This window comes from Heloderma suspectum, chromosome 6 (assembly GCF_057233095.1).
Source record: "Heloderma suspectum isolate Gila_16-S chromosome 6, 16-S_ref, whole genome shotgun sequence".
Lineage (NCBI taxonomy): Eukaryota > Metazoa > Chordata > Lepidosauria > Squamata > Helodermatidae > Heloderma > Heloderma suspectum.
The window spans coordinates 96,070,101-96,089,714 of NC_139463.1; the positions used below are offsets into that span (position 1 = coordinate 96,070,101).

General features: G+C 49.7%; 1 protein-coding gene across 4 annotated transcripts; it reads right to left on the minus strand.

Moving 5' to 3' along the window:
- Window positions 1-358: 358 nt before the first annotated feature.
- Window positions 359-17,619, minus strand: SRRM2 (serine/arginine repetitive matrix 2). Of its 4 annotated transcripts, none has more exons than XM_084805229.1 (15): window positions 17,589-17,619; window positions 15,737-16,012; window positions 14,634-14,738; window positions 14,277-14,456; window positions 13,624-13,701; window positions 13,369-13,431; window positions 12,932-12,958; window positions 12,510-12,560; window positions 12,323-12,412; window positions 12,015-12,207; window positions 6,916-11,882; window positions 4,275-4,538; window positions 2,850-2,975; window positions 2,575-2,691; window positions 359-1,472 (listed from the first exon to the last, which is right to left on the minus strand). In XM_084805229.1, exons 2-15 carry the CDS (start codon window positions 15,973-15,975, stop codon window positions 1,463-1,465), a joined length of 6,510 nt encoding a protein of 2,169 aa, XP_084661355.1. In that variant the 5' UTR covers window positions 15,976-16,012; window positions 17,589-17,619; the 3' UTR covers window positions 359-1,462. The 4 variants fall into 4 exon arrangements, with proteins under 4 accessions (XP_084661355.1, XP_084661357.1, XP_084661356.1 ...); XM_084805231.1 differs by having other exon boundaries at window positions 17,521-17,595; XM_084805230.1 differs by having other exon boundaries at window positions 17,282-17,595.
- Window positions 17,620-19,614: the final 1,995 nt, after the last annotated feature.

Genomic DNA, 19,614 nt, shown 5'->3' on the forward strand with positions numbered 1-19,614 from the left:
TACCATTTGTTGTGACCTCAAGTACATGTAAAAGACAGAGCATACTTTTTGAGCAAAATCATTTTAAAATATCCACTTTTCCCTAGAGCGATAGTAATCTGATGTTGGATAGGGCTAAGGAATAACTAAAGGGGCTCCACACTTTCATGCCCTGGAGGGTGCTTTGTGAAGTGGGAGTGCCAAGAGATGAACTAAACAATCCAGTCTCAGCATCTGAAAAATAAATGTCCTTGGACACAGAGCTATGTGGCAGGAGAAAAGGGAAGGAACACCCTCCAGCTCAGAAGCTGGAGGTCTCTTTTCACCAGGGCAAACCCCAGAAACGGCGCAGAGAAAAGTCTCAGGGACTCAACCACGATTTCTGCATTTCGTAAGTTTTTTATTTGACAGAAAAAATCTCCTTGCTGTACATATCAAAAAAAATTAAATGCTTTTAAGAAATATGAAGAAACTTCTGTTCCCATCCCTCCCTGATTTAGGGTTTCTCGGCTTCTTTCCAGCAAAATCTCCATCACCTTCCCCCATAAAATGCCTGACTGCCCCCTTTCCAGTCCCTATCTTGACCCCTCCTGACCTGGCTCAACTGATCAATATGAAAGAGTCTGCTCTGAGGGAGGGATAAAAAGGAAAAAGAGCGCCGCATATTAAAATCTGTTTGTTTCGGGGGGGGGGGGGGCAGAAGGGCAGGAATGGTCTAATCCTCAGTTTTGCCACCGTCAGAGTCAACCCCACTGTTGCAGGCTGCTGAAAGACACAATCTCCTTTCCCCAAAAGAACACTTGCTTGCAACTGAGGAGTTACCCTGAAACAATGGGCAACAGAGAGAGGGCTACTGAATGGTGGAGGCTCCCCACACTGAACTCTGGGAGATGTCTAATGCCAACATGCAATCCTTCCCCTTTTTCCTACAACCCTCCACCATTTCGGAGAGGAGTGCCTGAGAAACGCTAAATCAAACAGATTAGCTCACATATCTCCCTACTCCCCACCCACCCACCCTTGTGTTTTCTTTTTCTTTTTTAACCTTTTATGTCTAAATCAACGAAAAGGAGACCCCTCTCTCAAAACACAGAAGTAAAGATTTTAGTTGTAAAACGCACAGAAAAAAAACGCTCACAGGAGAGAGAAAAAAATCAAATGAACGTCACCAACTGTTGAAGGAGGAAGAGGAAGAGCGCAGAGGCGGCGGATCCTGGTGGGTGCTGAGCAGAAATGTCCAGGGAGGAGGGGAATGTAGCTGCCGACAAATGATGGGCAATAAAGACAGGGACAGTGAAGGAAAAAACTAATGAGAATAAAAAGCCGATGGCAAATGAAGAGGGCCCCCCCCAACACACAAACACACTGGTTTCCAGTGGGCATCAGGAGGCAGGGGGCTCCCACCTGGGACAGCACTGTGGGAGGCTGGGGTGGCGCAGTCTGTGGTTGCAAGGGCAAGGGCTTTCCAGACTCTCCAAGAGGCTTAGGGGGACCTATGGAAAAAAGGGGGGGGAGAGAACAGGCTTAATTCCAGAACATTCCAGACTGGCAACCTGACCTGTTGTATGCACACCTAGGTACATCATCCTAAAGAAATACTAAGACACCAGTAGTACAGAGCCAGTGTGATGAGAGGGGGAAGGGAGACAAAGGCTCACAATGTCAACAGGAGAGGCTCTGAGAACCAACCTTTTGGACTCGATGGTCTTGTATGCCCCTTCTAGCCCTACTATTCTATGAACCTGACATGTCTGGAAGCTATTAAGGAACCAGGCAAGAGAGGGTCCATAATCCCCATATAAGCAGAACAGAAGGGCTGCTTCTGGGGGCTAGCATCTTTAACACCAGCAGATCTGTAGTCCATCTTCAGCACCTTCCCCTTCCTACGCCCTCTTCACACCCATCGACTATGGCAACAACTGCCAGGGACCAAGAGAGGTGGTCATAATGGACTCCCACATATTTGTAATACACTGTACGTGGGCGTAGATTTTAATTATAAGGTGCTTTGGGAACCAATCTTGCCTTGAAAGTAGGATATACAAATAAGAAAGCTTCCCCATACACGGAGGTTAAGAGAAGTCTGCTCCGTGGCCCCTCCACTTGAGAGGAGATTACTAACGTTACTAGACAAGCCTCAGAGCAGCTTTCATATAGGATCCAGATAGTCTCCTATCCAGGCAGCCTACAGGGCCAGACCTGCTTAGATTCAACCACAGAAGAGCTGTGCCAAGAATCTGAGATCCAGAGCACTGGAGAGTGGTCTGCAATCTTGAAGACCAATGGGAATATGGAGCAGACCATTTTCTGAAAATCCAGGATGCTCCACCTGAGGACATTCACTCAGAGAGACTAAGCACACCAGAACAGTCTCTCTATGCTTTTAGGAAAGCAGTCAAGTCTCAGCAAGACCTGCTAGCCATTTTAGTAACACCTGATCTTAGCTCACTAGGTAGAGTCAAGTTGGCTGCTTTCTGGTGATCATTCAGTTCTAGTTTCTCATTTAATTACTACTCTTTATGAGCCATAGTTCATAAGCCAGCTTGAGCATTTGTCAGAAGGTCCTAGCACTAGAAAGCCAAACAGACACATTACCTTGAAGTTCTGCGGCGGGGGGCTCGGGGGCTGGGGGAATTGCGCCGCCGTTTCCGTCCTGGAGACCTGCTGATGCTTCGTCTGTTTCTCTGCAAAGATCTATCCCTGGACCTGTCCCTGGGTAAGGGAATGAGGCCATGAAGCTGACCCAAGTCTCCTGCTTCCAGGTTCTCGCCTATTTCCTCTTCCCTATCCCAAACAGATCCCTAACCACCACCTAATACCCTCACAGTCCCCACATGAGGGGAAGGCAGACAGGAATAGGAGATACCTACCTGCGTCGGTCCCTTGGAGCAGAAGGTGGCTGGACTGGAGGGGAAACCAGGCACCGTTCTACTGGGGAGTAGCTGAGGGAGCGCGAGTCACGCAAGGAGTCAATAGGCTTCCGGGGGCTATGTGACCTGGAGGCAGAAACAGAAGACAGACTGGTTAGAATGCATTCACCACACCCTGACTTGGCATTGTAAGGCTCTTCGGCCATGGGAGAAGAAGGGGGGAAGTCACATTTCCAATTCCACAATAAAACGCTGGACAACAGTACAGAGTGCACACATTTCTGGGCTGTGGTGCACACACAGCATGTTCAGAGACTGGCACTGGGGAACATTGTTTTAAAAGATTCTAACCCAGGACCAGCAGTAGGTTTTGCAGTCCTTTGGCAAGCCTTCCACAGTGGGCCTCATCCTCCTCATGACCACTGCTTGCTTGCCAGAAAAAGAACTAGAGAGTAAAATGGCAGCAGGAGCTTCCAGACCCCTCATGCTGTCACCACTCATTTGCCAATATCCTCTGGGCCAGAGGGTGAACAAACACTTAAGGAGGAGCAGGAGGATCAGTGAGCTATCAGCAGAGGGGCCTCGATCAGGGCATGGGTTTCGGTGGGCCCCCAAGCATGCCGATCCTTGACCCTGGCCTTGTTCCAACCCTTAAAGGTACAAAGGCAGGCTTCAACATGTGTAGGAAATGCCTAGCAAGATCTCAGAAGCCAGAGCTGTGTGGTTGCTACAAAAGTTTCCTAGTGGTTACACTTGCAGGGGTGGGCAACTTGTAGCCCTCTAGGGGTTTTTTTTGGGGGGGGGGCTACAACTCCCATCAGCCCTCAGCACTGGCTATGCTGGCTACGGCTGATGGGAGTTGTAAGCTAAAACATCTGGAGGACCACAAGTTGCTTCAGTGCTTCAGATTAAAGCTTCAGTGCCCATCAGAGCTCCTAGCAGGAAGAGGAAGATGCAAAACCAGCCAACAGATTCAAGCTTCCTTATTACCTGCATTATCAAATACAGGATTCTGAACATTCAGCTTCTCTTGTCAAATGCTCTGGCTTACCATTGTGCAGAATTATGTGCATTTTTATACACAGCCTTCCTTGTAGCACCCAGTTGCACAATACCATCACCACCCCATGCCTCCTCAAGAAGTCAGTCCCACAAACATCTGAATCTTCCTTAACCACTTGCAAGTCTCAGGGGCTGCTGGTCCTCTGGCCTCCATGTTCTCCTTACAACATTTTCACTAGGCATGCAGTATCAGTGGCCACCCTAAGCATTCAAACAGGACACAAGGACAGCCCTCAGGGTGGCAAGCCAGGCGGGGGAGGGGGGGCTAGTCCACCCCCACATTTAAGAGAACCATTGCTAACAATGAATATTATCGCTTCTTGGCAGCCGATGGCAGCTCTTCACCATTAGCCAAGTGCTTACTTTCTCTTCTCGGGAGATGGTTTCTTTTTGGGGGCCACCTTGGCGACTGCCTGGGGCCCGGTCTTAGGCGATGATGTTGAGGAAGAAGAGGATGAAGATGAGGAAGAGGCCGAAGAGGAGGAGGAGGAGGAGGAGGAGGAAGATGACGAAGAGGAGGAAGAGCTGCTGCTGGAACTGCTGGAGCTCCGGGAGCGGCGCTTACGCTTGCCCACTTCCAGAGGCCGCTCATCGTGGAGACCCTCCTTTAGCACTGGGCTCGGTGGCCTGGAGCAGAGGGAAGCAGGACAAGGGGGGGAGGACATTATCAGGCTCAGACATATAAAAGGGTTGTATTAGAAAGAAGACAGAGATCTTGGTGGGTTAATCCAAGAATCTCTGTTTTTGTTCCTTTAAAAAAATTGATGCACAAAATTCACAAGTTATATTGTTAATGGGAAAGGCCTAGGAAACCAGTTAACTTAGCGCATGCACACCCTTTAAACTCCTATTACCAGTATAGCTGCTGCTGTTCCTCCTGCACTAGTCAGAAAACATCTAAAGTCTCCCCTGCTAGATCATGGCAACTACATCTCACAAAGGGGTGGAGTGGGAAGGGCGTGTCACTTGTATGGTTGCTAACTGGGACAGAACAGAAGTTCAGTGAGTGAAAGACTTCAGGTGTTCCCAGACAAATGTAGGATCAGCTTCAGGAGGAAGAGCAATCTCACCAGCAAGGTCATGTCTAAAGAGGGTCTCAAGCCTGCTGTAGACTCTGAATCAGAGCAGTATCTTGACAACAGATTCTAGAGTTCGGCATATTGCCACCTGCCCACCTCTTGCTTCTCTCCAATTCTCTATACTCCTATTTTCTTGCTCTCACCCTAAAGGTTAACAAAAGTAATCCAAATACACTAAACTAGAATCTTGGAAGCAGGATTGCAGAAGGTACATAAACCTACGCAAATGTGTTTAATCTATGTAGTTACATCCTCTGCAAGACAGCTCAGCATCCAGTTTCACCAGGATTGCTTTGATGGAGCAAGGTGCTTGCATGAGACCTGATACAGGTGGTACAGAGGCAGAGCCCAGAGTTCCACAGTGAGCCTCCAGGTACGAGTACCCAATAAAGTGAAACAAGGGTGGCCTCTGGTGGACAAAAGCCACTGTTACAGCAATTTAAAAGGGTATGGGAAGGGAAAAGCATTTCAGAGGGGTGGCTCTGATAAGCCTGTTACAACAAACCCAAACAACAGTCACGTAGCACCTTAAAGACTAACAGATGAAGTGGCTGCCCTCATTTGGCAGACATACCTACAAGAACAGAGAAGTGGTGTAGACAGTGGGCCAGAGGCCCACAAAATGCAAAAGGTACAACCTGTGACATTTCTATGCCAAGCTTTAGAGGTATACAACATAAGCACAGGGGGTATTCCAAGCAGCAGGAATTTGTGATAGCAAAGCTATACAGATCTTGCTATGTCTTATTTGTTAAGGGCAGCCTTGTATTTAGAAGCTCACTGCATGGATTCCATGCAGGTGAGTGAGAGGAGTGGGCAAAGGAGTAACAGAATGTTCCATCACTCCTCCTCCAGCCCACTTGGTTTCCACGCTAGCCACAGAGGAGGGAAAGCCTCTCCCTCCCCCACAGCCAGTATGAACGGACAGGTTACCAGTCTCTTAATAACTTTGGTGGTCTCATTTACATGGCTGGATTAGGAATAGATTGAGATCAAGGTTCCTTCCTCCACAACAGGTGTCAAATTAGCATAGCAAAGCTAGGAAGATTATGTTATTGCATGTACTTATCATGTATACATCTGATCTAGTATACTTGCGCAGAAGTTGTCACAGAGTACCACTTGCATTTCACAGCCTTCATTAATGACTTGGAGGGAGCAATCCTATGGCCGCTAGACAGCATCTAGATGGCCATAGGATATGCTGTTTTCCAGGAACCAACCTTGGAGCCCGCACTCCGAGGTTGGTTCCTGGAAAACTGACCTCCCCTTACATCCGCGCTGCTTCAGAGGCAGCGCAGAGAAGCCCCATCCTCCGCACTTGGAAGAGGAGCACAGAGTGGCTGAAAAGGGGTGGGGCTAGGGGTGTTCTGGGGCGGGGAGAGCGGATCTGCCTGTATGACACATCCTATATGTCGTACAGCAGCCTCCTCTCCCACTCGGTGCCCCCGTGCCTAGACAGCCAAAAACAGCTGTCCAACAGAAAAAGCAGGGCAGGAGAAGCGCGGAGGGAACAACCCCCCCCCCCCAATGCTTCTCCCGCCTTGCTTTGGGTAGGTGGTCGCCTCCAAGTTTGGAGGCGGTCGCCTATCTAGATACGACTACGCCCTAAATAACTTATGAAAAAGAATATGTACACTCCAATCCCCAAAATTTTTATCACACAATGAATGTGATTCTTCAAGATACTTAAAAGATTCCTTCTAGAGCAGGATGCATGATATGGAATCATCAGACTGATGAGACAGAGATAACATAGGCTAGGGATAGGGATAAAAACTAGTGAATGTAGCAGCACAATTGACCTAGAAGTGGGGACCGGATACAAGACACCAGGGACTTTATCTAAGCAAAGTCTGAGCAATGATCACTATCAGCTTTTTTTTTTTTTTTTTTTTTTGGGGGGGGGAGACACAAGCTCTTACTGTTTCAGTACAATCTCAGCTTCCAGGTCCTTTGTTGGCTGATCGTGGGGGCTGGACTCGGATGAGCTGGACTCGGAATCAGAAGAGGACGACGACGAGGACGAGGACGACGATGAGGATGACGATGAAGTGGTGGATGAAGCAGATGAACTTCTCTTTGCTTTTGAGGGGGCAGAGGATGGTGGGGAGGGGAGAGCCAGCTGGGGGGCTGTGGGACAGCTGCTCCTGGTGTTATTCTCCTCCACGGCAGCAGACATCAACTGAGGCTCAGCCTCAAGGGTGGGGAGGCGCACTTCGAGCCTATCGACTACCTTTCCTTCAGGTACAGACTCCTCTTCTTTGGGGGGTGCAGCTAGCACAGAAACCAGGGCTGGCAAGGGGCTGGAGGAAGCAGAGGAAGAAGAGGACGATGACGATGACCTAACTTTAACAGGAGAAGTAGAGCCTGCATGAGAATTGCTTCTCCCTGACACCACAGGAGCACCAGTGACTGTGTCGTCTCGAACAGTGGCAGGATGCGCTGTCTGATTCCTATCTCCTGGACTGTCTCGGACAGCCGTGGACCCGCCGTTCTTCGACAACGTAGGCGACTCCCGTAGCACGGATGGAGCAGGAGACATGGCCTTTCGCGGTTTAGGAGAGCCCTCACAAGGTGGAGTTGGAGTACGAGCAACGGCAGTGTTGCTCTTGCTGTGCCAAAGGGAGGAGGCTGCTGGCTTCTCCTGGATGTCAGACTTGGGGTACTTCTCCAGCACAGGAGGAGAGCGAGATTTCCTTCCTGGAGAGGTGCAGATTTCCCGGGAGCCTGACCTGGAATGCTTCCTCACAGGAGATGACCGAAAATCAGGAGATGCTCTGGACCCAGTGCCTTTGTAGGCTGCTGTTATACGCGAAGCATCTAACCTGGGAGGTGAACGGGATGCGTTCCGACTGGTGGCGGACCGTTGTGGAGACAGCCTTGACATCTCTCTCCGTGCTGGTGATCGGGAATGAGCTCTGCGGGGCGAGGAGACAGAGCGCTCACCCTTCCATGGGAAGCGAGACTTGTCCTGACGAGAAGGGGATCTTGAGCGGCTTCGGCCTGGGGAGGAGACAGACCTTTCCCTCCGTAGTGAGCCCCTAGACTTCTCTCGTCTCCTGGAGAATGAGCGGGAGCGGCTCCTCCGTGAGGGGGAGCCAGATCTCCCCCGTCGCAGGGAGGTTCTAGGTCTGTCACAGTGGGACGATGACTGAGACCTATGCGGATGCATGCTGGTGTTTGATTTCTCCCTGGAGAGTGATCTGGATCTTCCACGCCTCACAGGTGTTCGAGATTTCCGCCTAGGGCTCAGTGGGGACACAGATCTCCGCCTTCTTGTAACAGGTGTTCTAGACTTCTCTCTGGCCCGTGGAGAGGATCCAGACCTGCGTCTTCGTGGTGGGGTTCTAGATTTCATTCTGGGTCTTGGAGATGATCCAGATCTGCAATGACGGCGAGGTGGCGTTCTGGACTTCATTCGGGGCCTGGGGGATGATCCAGACCTGCGCCGCCTCGGTGGAGTCCTGGACTTAATTCTGGGTCTTGGAGATGATCCTGACCTACGTCGCCTTGGCGGCGTTCTAGACTTCAGTCTGGGTCTCGGCGGTGATCCAGACCTGCCACGTTTTGGTGGTGTTCTGGATTTTGCTCTAGGCCTGGGTGGCGACCTTGATGTCCTACGCCTTGGAGGCGTTTTTGATTTTACAGTAGGTCTCACAGGCGACACAGACCTACTTACAGATTTCTCCTTTCGTTCTGGGGAGGACTCTGAGCTACTCTCACTGGAGTGCGTTCTTGACTTTTCTTTAACTGCAGAATATGACCCTGACCTGCTCCTCCGAGGTACATCTCTGGGTGTCTCTTTCTTCTCCAAAGGTGATCTAGGCCCCATCACTGCAGCTCTTGAAGTCTCTCTTGCTTCTGGAGAAGCTCCAGGTCTGTTGTGCTTTGCAACAGCTGCAGATGAGGTGTTCTCTGGTTCTGGAGAGGAATCTGACCTGCTGTGCATTGGGGATGATACAGATTTGCTCTTGTTGACTGACAGCATCGCAGAGCGGCTTAGTTTTGGAGGTGATCGAGATTTATCATCCTCTGGAGAGGATGATGATGAAGAGGAAGAGGAGGAGGAAGAGGAGGAGGAAGAGGATGATGAAGAGGAGGAGGAGGAAGATCCAGACCTACTTTGCCTCAATGGAATCTCAGACTTCTTAAGTACTGGTGATGACCCAGGCTGGCCTTGCCTCAGGGGTGACTGCGATTGTTCTTTTCCAGAGAGAGATGAACTTGATTTACTCTTCTGGCACGGTGATGTAGCTCTCCCCATTACTGCCACGGATCCAGATTTGTTGTGCCTTGGAGGTGATCCAGATTTTGCTTTTGTTTCTCGGGATTTAGTTTGCTGTGGGGGAGATTTAGATTTGCCATTTAGTTCAGGAGATGATCGGGACCCACTTCTCCTGGTAGGTGACTTAGACTTCTCTTTCACTGCTGGAGGGGAAAGACCAGACCTCGCTTGCTTCAAAGGTGATGCAGATTTCTTCGTATCAGGAGAATATCTGGACTTGCTCCTGGGAGGCGATCGAGACTGCTCTTTCATCAACGGAGAGGAGCCAGACCTGCTTCGCCTAGGTGATGATCTGGATTTCTTCAACTCCAAAGAGTCAGTTTTGCACTTCTCCAGAGGTGGAGTTGATTTCTTCTTCAATTCTGAGGAAGATCCAGATGCAGTTCGTCTTGGAGGAGAGACAGATTTCTCCCTCAGAGAGGGAGGTGATCCAGACCTGCTCTGCCTTAGGTGTGGCGATCTAGGTTTTTCTTTTGCTGCTAGAGACCTCCCAGATCTGCTTCGCTGCAATGGAGGTGTGGACTTTGGCTCTGGAGAGGCTGCTTGTCTTGGAGGTGATAAGGAGTTTTCCCTTGTGGATGACTGAGAAGAACTAGACCGGCTTTGCCTTGGAGATGACCTCACTTCCTTCTTAAGCCCTAGGGATGACCCTGACCTTGACTTGGTTTTCACTTCTGGAGAAGACTCAGATCTGTTTCGCCTTCTTGGCAATCTCTCCTCTAGATCTGGAGAGGACCCAGACCTACTATGTCGTGCAGGAGAGTTAGATGTCCTCCTCAATGCTGGAGATGAACCAGACCGGCTCCTTCTGGAAGGCATTTTAGATTTCTCTTCAACTGCTGAAGAAGCTTCAAACTTCTTGGTAAGTCTTGGAGATGAGCCAGATCTGCTTCTTGGGGACACTCTGGATTTATTTTTGAGTGCCGGAGGTGTCCTAGATTGGCTACGCCTGGCAGGTGATCTAGATTTCTTTTTTGGTGTTGGAAAAGAACGAGACCTACTTCGCCTTGGAGATAATCTGGATTTCTTTCTCAGCCTTGGAGAAGAACTTGAGCGACCGCGCCGTGGAGGTGTTCTTGATTTTTTCTTCCTTGATCTTGGAGATGAACCTGAACGACTCCTCCTAGGAGACAACTGGGATTTCTTTTTTGCCTTTGGAAGTGATACAGACCGACTGCGCCTGGGAGACACTCGTAATCTGCTCCTTGTTTCAGGAGATGATCCAGATTGGCTACGTCTAAGTGCTTTTCTGGACCTCTCTCTTATTCTGGGGGAAGAGTCAGATCGGCTTCTCCTTGAGGAAATTCTGGAGGCCTTCCGATCTGGAGATGACGCAGACCTGCTTCGCCTTGCTGAAATCAAGGATTTCTCTCTCCTTGGCGAAGAGCTTGACCTCCCTCTCCTGGGAGGGCTTCTGGTTCTAGATCGGCCTCTTCTAGGTTGAGTTCTGGATCGAGACCTTACTCGTCTGGGTGGAGTTCTAGATCTAGACCTGCCTCTTCTTGGTGGAGTTCTTGAACGTGACCTCCCCCTTCTTGGTGGTGTTCTTGACCTTCCCCATCTCCCACTATTTCTGCTCCTAGACCAACCATGCCTTTGGGGGGTTCTAGAACGAGACCAGCCACGCCTCTGAGGCGTACGAGACCGGCCCCATCTGGGTGGACTGCGTGAGCGTGACCTGCCCCACCGCTGGGGTGTTCTCGACCTGCCCCGCCACTGAGGGCTGCGAGAACGGGCCCTTCTCAGAGGAGTGCGAGAACGGGATCGGGCACGTCTCTGAGCAGAGCGAGATCTTCCCCTCCTTGGAGGTGTGCGTGTGCGTGACCTGCCTCTCTTAGGTGGGGTGCGGGACCGAGATCTACCTCTGCGAGCAATGGGTGTTTGGGAAAGAGATTTGTCCCTCCGACTGGCCCTTGACTTGGTGCCTTTGGCTGGAGGGGTGCCCGATAGTTCGCGTTGAGATGTGGCCTTGGCAGACTGCTTTTGCCCAGAGCGGGAGATTTCGGGAGATGAGCTGGACCTCTCTCTGCGTGTAGATGCCTTCTCTTTGTCTTGCCTTTTGGGAGGCTCCTCTGGGGAAGAGCTACGGGAAACTGCAGCTGGCTTATTTGCTGGGGAAGGGGAAGAGGAAGAAGAGGAAGAGGAAGAGCAGCTACCACTCTCTGAAGGAGAACAGGAGTGCTGGGGTGGAGACCCATCACGGGAGTCCTTCCTCAGCTTGGTCTCAGTGGCCTTAGAAGCAGGAGAAGATGAGGAAGCTGCCAGCTGTTCCTTCTGGTCAGGGGACATCTTAGCCTTGGATGGTGGGAGAGTCCCATTACGATCTTCAGATTGCTTCTTCGGGGGTGGGGAGGCACAGGTAGGTGACCTGCTCTCCTTAGAGGAGGGGTGGTTGTGCCCAAAGGCTTTTTCCCGAGCTGGATCATTCGGCACTGGGGAACAACACTTGAACCTTGAGTCCCGCTCAAATGAGGGGGTGGATTTCCGATCCCCATGCCGAGCAGACTTCCTTTCCTTGTCTCTTTCCTTCTCTTTGGTAGGAGATGAAGGGCTGGCAGAACGCTGCCGGGTCTCACGTACCGGAGAATGCTTGGATGAGGTTTTCTGAACAATGTGAGAGTAAAAAAACAATTAGAATAGAAACTCAGACTCCGCAGTTTCCACCCTCCAACTATAATGGAGTCCCACTGAAGTTCCTAAGCCATCTCTGTTCCAAATCACTACATTTCCCCCTACCTCCCGTTTTTCTCTGCTTTCTCGAGGACTTGTGCTCCTGCCCCGCCGGGCAGGCTCAGAAGAAGATGAACGCTCTCTCTCTGGCAGATTCTTGGGAGCCACCTCAGTTTCTCCTTGTTTCCGTGAAGATGCAGAGGGAGACTTGCTCTGCCGTCTTAGGGTCCCCCGTTTCTGGGTACTGACACTGCCTGACCTGTAGACAACAGGTAACGCTCATAAGCTTGAGGCCTGGGTTACCCATGAGACTCTGCCCAGGTCTGTAACCTAGTTACAAGGCCTAGTTCTTGGATCTCCATCACAACCCGTACCTGCTGCGAGAAGCATCTGATGAGGAAGAACCATCTGGGGAGGAAGAACGATCGCGGCGGCCTTTCTGAGATGCAGACTCACTGGTGGACCTGCAGCAGAGTTAGAAACATGAGCAGGAGGCATCCAAAGAAAGTCAACTTCAGCAAGGAGGAAGCTGGGTAGCGGTGAGAGAAAACATGTCCTTACCTCTTTCGTTTCTTTTCCTTCGATTTGTGTTTGCTCTTGGGACTTGGAGACCTAGGAAAATAAGGTTGCTTTAAAACATTTGGGAAACGCTAAAGAGATTGGTGCACAGCCACTGTTTCACTACTCGTTGCAGGACACACCACCACCCCAAGTAACACCCAAGAACAGCTAGTCCCTAAAATAATACTGCCTCCGCGTTCGTAACAGGAGATCAATGTAGCATAGCCAATCATGTAAGGTTTAGATATCGGAGAACCAGATTTAAGTCTCTACTCAACGAGGCAGCTCACCAGGTATCCTTGGAGAACTCTGTTCATCCTAATTTAAAGAGTGGTTGAGAATGTTAAATGAAAATAAAAACTCCAGACTCTCCTCTACACCAAAAAGCATTCCAAAAAAAAAAGCTAACTATCAAGACTAACCTGTGCTTCCTTTTCTTTGACTCTGACCTGGAAAAAAGACACAGGGTCTTATATAATACAGCTTGTTGCCAGATAACCAAACCTGATGCCCAGAAACATTCGCTTGGCAAGGACGGTGCCCAAAACCGATACTGGATTAGGAATGCGACTCCCCATCCTACCCTAGCCCTGCACAGGATGCACAGACAGCGGTGTACAGGGTGAGAATGAACATGCTCACAGACCCGAAGGCCCCAATTACCATGTGACCTTCTTTCCATAGGAAAAAAGATGACGTTATCGCAGAGAAAGCAAAATGTCTGTTCTCAACAAATACAGAACCAAATACTTAGTAGATGACTGAAAATAACCATCAACTCAAGTGAAAAAGATCCTAAGGTCCAGTCCCACCCCCACCACCCTAAGCCAGCCCTCTTATCCCGCTACAGTCCCCTTACCTGTGTTTCTTTTTCTTTGAGCTTTTCTTCCTCTCTCTGCGAGAAGGTGACCTGCTTTCAGACCTTGAAGGGATAAGCAAAAGGGCATGTTAAGTCTTTGAAGGGGACTAAGGTGGACCCACAAAGTCAAGCTCCCTCGCCCTCTTCCCTCACTAATGCACACCTCACTCCTCTTGCCAAACCCAAACCCAGACCTCTTCTCTCTGCATATGATTCCTGCAGAGATTACTCAAGTGTCTTGGCTCACCCACCCACCTGCCTCTGTCTTTCTTCTTTTTCTTCTTTTTCTGCTTTGGGGATGGTGAGCGGGAGCTGCTGGACTCTTTGACAAGACTGAGGAGACAAAGACAGGTGGTGAAGGACTGACTCCCAAAACAAGTTCCTTTCTTCCTCCCTACAAGCCCCTAAACAAGCAGCTGTGGTAGTGGATAAGAATAGCCTCTTATCCCTCAAGCTCAAAATCTTCCTCTAAACAGAAAAAATGTTTACCAACGGTACGGGAAACAACAAAATCAATCATGGTAACAGCCCTTACAACTGTGCAAAAACGACATTAGCCAAAACAACTATACCAAAGCTACAGACTTTTAAACAAGCACTGAGACCAATCACTTGGTATTTCATAAGATAATATAAACTGAGTAATAAGTTTTGACAAAGGTCTTATCTGATGCAACCTTAACACCTCAAGACTGTAACAGTTAATTTACTACACCATTTAATACAAAGCTTCTGTTAAAATGTTGTTGTTCATGTTGATCTTAAAATTTTAAAGTTTTAAAAGCATTATCTCCTAATCCATGAAAAACAGAAGGCGTGCAGCCCATTTCTTCACTGAGGCAGACACAACCATGCCTGCCTCCCCACCTCATCCCATTCATTTCCCTTCAGCAGGGATCCCCGCATACCTGTACTGCTTCTGCTGCTCCTGCAGTTGCTTGGCTGCTGCAGCTGTCGCTGCCTCCTTGGCCCTGCGGTTCGGGTCAAAGGAGCTGCCGTCCACATAGTTGTCACTAATTCCAAAGGCAGCTCGAAGCCTCTCATTCTTCTTCTCATTGGCCTCGGCCAGCTGATGGGTCTCTGTGACACTGGAGAAGAATGGAAGCAATTAGCAGAGGTGGAACTGGAGGGCTGTGAGGGGAAAAAGCCAGAGTGTGAGGGCAGAAGCATGTGAAGAGCTGAGAAGCAACAAGCCCTGCAAGGAATGGGAAAGAAATGATATGTCAAGGTATCAGAGCCAAGATCCACCAAGATGTCTTACTTACGTTGGCTTCTGCTGTGGTTCCCCCTCCTTGACCACTGCTACATCCTTCTCTAGAAGCATAATCCGAAAAGTGGCTACTTTTTCCTGGATCTCCCCTTCTCCATACCTGGATTGTATACATCAGAAAAGAGTTTAGGAGGCTTACCAGATGGCTCCCATATACACAAGGTAACCCATCTCTAATCAGGCAACACAACATGTTTCTAAGATGCATGAACTGCAACAGCTCCAAGACTTCACCCTGAAAACTGCCAATTACTTTCACTTAGTATAGCATAGCAGCTATGTCTGAAATGCAAATCAGGATGGTTTTATTTCAAATCTTGCCTCTTCCATGAGCTGACTAAGTGACCTTCAGCAAGCCTCTGTTCTCTCATCCCCATCCCACCCTGCCATCTGCAGTTCAGGGATAATACTAATCAGCCTTACAGGGTTGTTGTAAGTTTACTGAGATAGCACTCTTGAATATTGTATAAAGAGCTACATAAAAGCTAAGTTAATAAAGTTATTATTACTGCTACAAAGAGGGATTATTCTCCACTGGAGATGAAAAATTCCATTTTCATTCCTGGTACCCAGCTGCATTAACTTTCCACGTGTTACTATTCTTGAAATCCTTATGGAACTGCCTAATCAAAGTCCTACTAAGGTCCTAATAAATTTATAGAAATTTCACTCTGCAAGTTCTTTGAATCACTAAAAAAATAACATGCACCTATAGTTACTTTAACACTGAAGAGATTTATATTCAAATAATTGTGCAGCCCCACTGAAACCAACAGAGGCTGCGTCAACACAGCATGGATGAGGGCATGCAGCCGATGCCATAACATCATTTTTGTGCCCCCAGCATGTGTAGTTTACAATACTCAAAAGATTCATTCAACTAACAGTTCAGAAGAATTTAAATCAATAATCCAGACCCGCTGCAAAGTCCAAGCTGGCCAACAGCTGAAAGGAGAAATTCTGGCTACAAGGCACACACACCCACATCCCCAAACCATTTGTTCCCAACAGTTACCAGTCACTATTCCCCCTTTATGTTCTCAATCCCCATTGTAATGTTGCAAGTGTCTTCACTTCTACCATCCCGTAGCAACATACCCCTGCTCTTCCATGAGCTCAGCCAGCTCTAAGCATTTCAGCTCAACCTTCCGCTTGCGCTCGTGGTCCAGGATGTCCTGGTTGGGTTTTTTAACCAGAGACGACTCCAGCTTCCTCAACTCCTCTTCTGACTTGTAGTCAGTACGATCCTTCTTGTGGCGCACAGCCGAGAGGTTGCGCTGCACGTAACCGTTGGTGCCGCTGCCCCGGGGAGTGGGGAGTCCTATCCCATTGTACATGGCTCTCACAGGCTAGCACCACTGGTGCTTCTGATACCTAAACAAAAAACACAGGAATATAGCAAGAGCAAAGAGAGCAGTTGGCAGCTTTTGCCAAATGTCTTCCACATACTAGCATCATCTCCCTCCATCTCCCCACAGTCAAGAGTGAAAAGACAGATACATATCAGAATAAAACCTTAGAGGTCCTGAGCTGCGGCATCCTTCCCATAAAATACTTACAATTTGAGCCTGAATTTTGCCCCATACATCACACCCCTCCTTTCTTCTCAACTCCTGGTATTGTCTCCTTGATGTATGCACCTTCAATTTTACTCCTTACAAAAGCCTCCCCCAATTTGTGTGCCTCTCAGGTTTCCCATCCCTTTATGGATACCTCAGCCCCAAATCCTGTTCACACGCACCTCTCCCAAGAGAACTGTGTCATCCACTACCACCTTTCCTGCCCAACACTTGTTATTTCACTGTTTATGTGCTTCCCCAAAAATATTTAGCCTCCTCCTGGTCCTGAATTAGGATCCGAGGATCCCCTAAGTACATGCTCTACAGGGAACGGAGCCATTGCACAAACCCTTATTTCCTACTTTGCCACCACTCACAAGCTACCCGTTTCCTTTCTGCATAAAGGCAAGTACCATAAACTCCCAAACACTTGATTTTCAGCCCATAGCTCCTGCCTCAGCCCCCAAGACTTCACCACCTCCTCTCAGAAAATGTTTACCTATAGCATTCCACAGTAGTAAAACAACCACCACCACCCATATCCAGTGCCCCAACCACTAATGCACTAAATCCCTCTTCCTAGATTACGCACACGCACACTCCCCCCCCCCAACAGTTTCAAGACCCTTTTCCAACCATGATTGCAATCTTATGCACAACTTCTTGGGAGCTCGGTGGGACTGGCTTCCAAGTAAGCATGCACAACATTGGCCTGCACCAGCTCACCTCCTAACTGGCTATAACTCTCCCATTAGATCCTTATCTAACGGTTTGAACAAGACCCAAAACACCCTCTATTTGGCTACAAACTCCCCCTTAGAATTCTTATTATTTTAAAGGATCGAACCCCCACCCCAAGATACTCCCATCATTTTACAACCTCCCTATTTTATCCTTTCATGGGTCGATAAACCCCCCTCCCCGACCTGGCAAAAATCACCCCATGTCTATCAAACCCCTCAAGAGCCGAACAGCCTCCCGTGCCACCCAATAAGGCTTAGATAGCCATCTCTTGCGGTTTCCACCCCCGCCCCCCTCATACTGGGCCTTCTCTCCTTCCCTGGAAATAACGCCTCCGCCTCACCTCAAGGCCTGCTGGAGCCTCCTCTCCCAATTCACACCCATTTCGAGACCCCCTCTGCCGCCCCCTCCAGTCCTCTGCGCGGAGACCTCGCCTGCCCACGCCTCAGCGCCACGAGAGCCCCCCGCCACCGCCGAACACCGTGGCCGCGAAGCGCGCCCGGCCCCTCCCACCCGAGGCCTGGCGCCCCTGCCGCCCTTTCTTCCGGCCAGCCACCCCCGCCTGCCCCGGCGGCCTCTCACCCCCCTCCCCGACGCTGCCCAGGGGAGGCCGCTCGCCCTGCCTGCGCCACTCGCTCGCGCTCCCTCACCCGACGCAGCAGCAGCAGCCGCGGCGCAGGCGGAGGGTGAGGGGAAGGGGGAGGGGAGGAAAGCTGGAACCGCCCCCCCTCCCGTCCAATTCGCTCCCGTCTGTCCCTCGCCTCGCCCGTGGGGTTCTGGGAAGCGTAGTCTCTCTTCAGGGCTCGGGCCCTTGACGCCAATGGGGCTCTATGCAGAGAAAAGACTACGAGTCCCGATGCGCCTCGCAAGCAGCGCGAAGGTCGTCCGCCATTTTCTAAAGCGCTCCGGGGAGAGAGATAGAGAAGGGTGTCTTGAGGCGGACTTTTCTCGGTTTTCTTCTCAGCTCCTTTTTTCCTTTCTCTCTTCCTTGCAACAACCGGATTAAGGCGCGGCACAGTTCAGGCAATACAGCTGGTCGCGGGTGTGGAGGCGAAGGCAAAAACAGGCCGTCCCTCCCGTCAGCCACCGCGCGCTCCCCAAATTAGAGTCGGAGGGAGTGGAGTAGAGAGGCGAACAGCAAACCTCGCGAGAATTCCTTGGGGGGCAGAATGCGCGTTATGCATACGTCCCTCAAACGTTACTCGCGTAGGTCGCGTTTTTTCGGAGCATGCTGGGAACTGTAGTTCGGCTGTTCCCATTAACACCGTAGCTGCCACTTAGGCTTCATTTACAGGCAGACTACAATTTCCAGGAGGAATTGCGAGGTGAAAGTGGAGGATTTCGTTCCACCCTTTTCCCTCCGGAAAGGAAAAGGCGGAGAACTATATTTCTAGAGGGACTTTCCCGCAAAGCCCAATGAGAAATATTGACTGTATTTTTGTATCTTTAATAGACCTGCAAACGTTCGGTTAGGGCAGAGTTATAGTACTTACATTTTCGCATTAGGCAGTCGTCTGCCATTTTGCTAGTCCTAATATATACTCTATTCGCAGTGTGGAGTGTAAGGATTGATTTTTAATTCAGTGAAGTGGCATTGTTTTTTTTTCATTTTTAAAGAACTACATTACCTAGACTGCACAGCATACAAAAAAGGACCCAATGCCTTCTGGGAAATGTAGTTTTCATCTACTGGCAAACTGAAATAGCTTTCATAGGGTTCTCTACATACAGAGCTTGAACACTCCTAACACTTCCCCAAGCCACATATGGGGACGGCCAGCCCAAATGAAAAGTCCGTGGGTTGTACCCAGTGTTAGTTCTACTTAAGGTAAAAAAAAGGTAAAGGTGTCCCCAGCCAGTCGTGGCCGACTCTAGGGTGTGGTGCTCATCCCCGTTTCTAAGCTGAAGAGACAGCGCTGTCCGAAGACGCTTCCGTGGTCATGTGGCCGGCATGACTGAGCACCGAGGTGCACGGAACGCTGTTACCTTTCCCGCCAAAGCGGCGCCTATTTATCTACTTGCAGTTTCTTGCTTTCGAACTGCTAGGTTGGCAGGAGCTGGGACTGAAGACGGGAGCTCACTCCGTCACGCGGCACTCGGGTCTTGAACTGCTGTCGCTGACCTTCCGGTCTGCAGTTCAGCGTCTTAACCACTAAGCCACCGCAGCCCCCTACTTACGGTAGGCTCATTGAAATAACTGGGACTTAAATTAGACTAACACTGGATGCAACCTTATCTGCTTGCAGGAGCAGCACAACTGGCACTGTCCAAAACTGGGACTGCACCTGGATTGCAACCTTGACTTAGTTGTCACTACTTTTTTACAGAACCTGACCTGCACGAACTTCATTTATTTAATGACCATATTTCTGAGCTGCCTTTAACAGCCATGGTCTTGAGGCTGTTTGCATGCAATAAGGCAATTTAGAAGCCCTCCACTCATTCCAGGGACTCATTTAGGTAAGTGAATGCTGCACATGGACCTGATGAAAAGGAAAAATCACTCCATAACCCCAGACGACCTCTCCCAGCAGTTTCATGTAGATGTTAATTAGCCCTGGGGAACAAAACTGAACGCTGTGGGACCATGTAGGATCATTCTTAAAAGGGAAGGGCAACAATCCTCCAGCACCACCACTTTCTAGAACCTGCCTTCCAGGAAAAAAAAGACCCAAG

What these genes read in the sequence shown, in the direction of transcription:
- SRRM2 (XM_084805229.1), bottom strand. Translation starts at nt 15,975, where the DNA reads ATGTACAATGGGATAGGACTCCCCACTCCCCGGGGCAGCGGCACCAAC. An exon ending in GAACCACAGCAGAAGCCAAC is followed by an intron (nt 14,457 to 14,633) that starts GTAAGTAAGACA and finishes ATTCTTCTCCAG; the next exon opens with TGTCACAGAGACCCATCAGC. An exon ending in CCATCTCCCGAGAAGAGAAA is followed by an intron (nt 2,976 to 4,274) that starts GTAAGCACTTGG and finishes TTCTGCCTCCAG; the next exon opens with GTCACATAGCCCCCGGAAGC.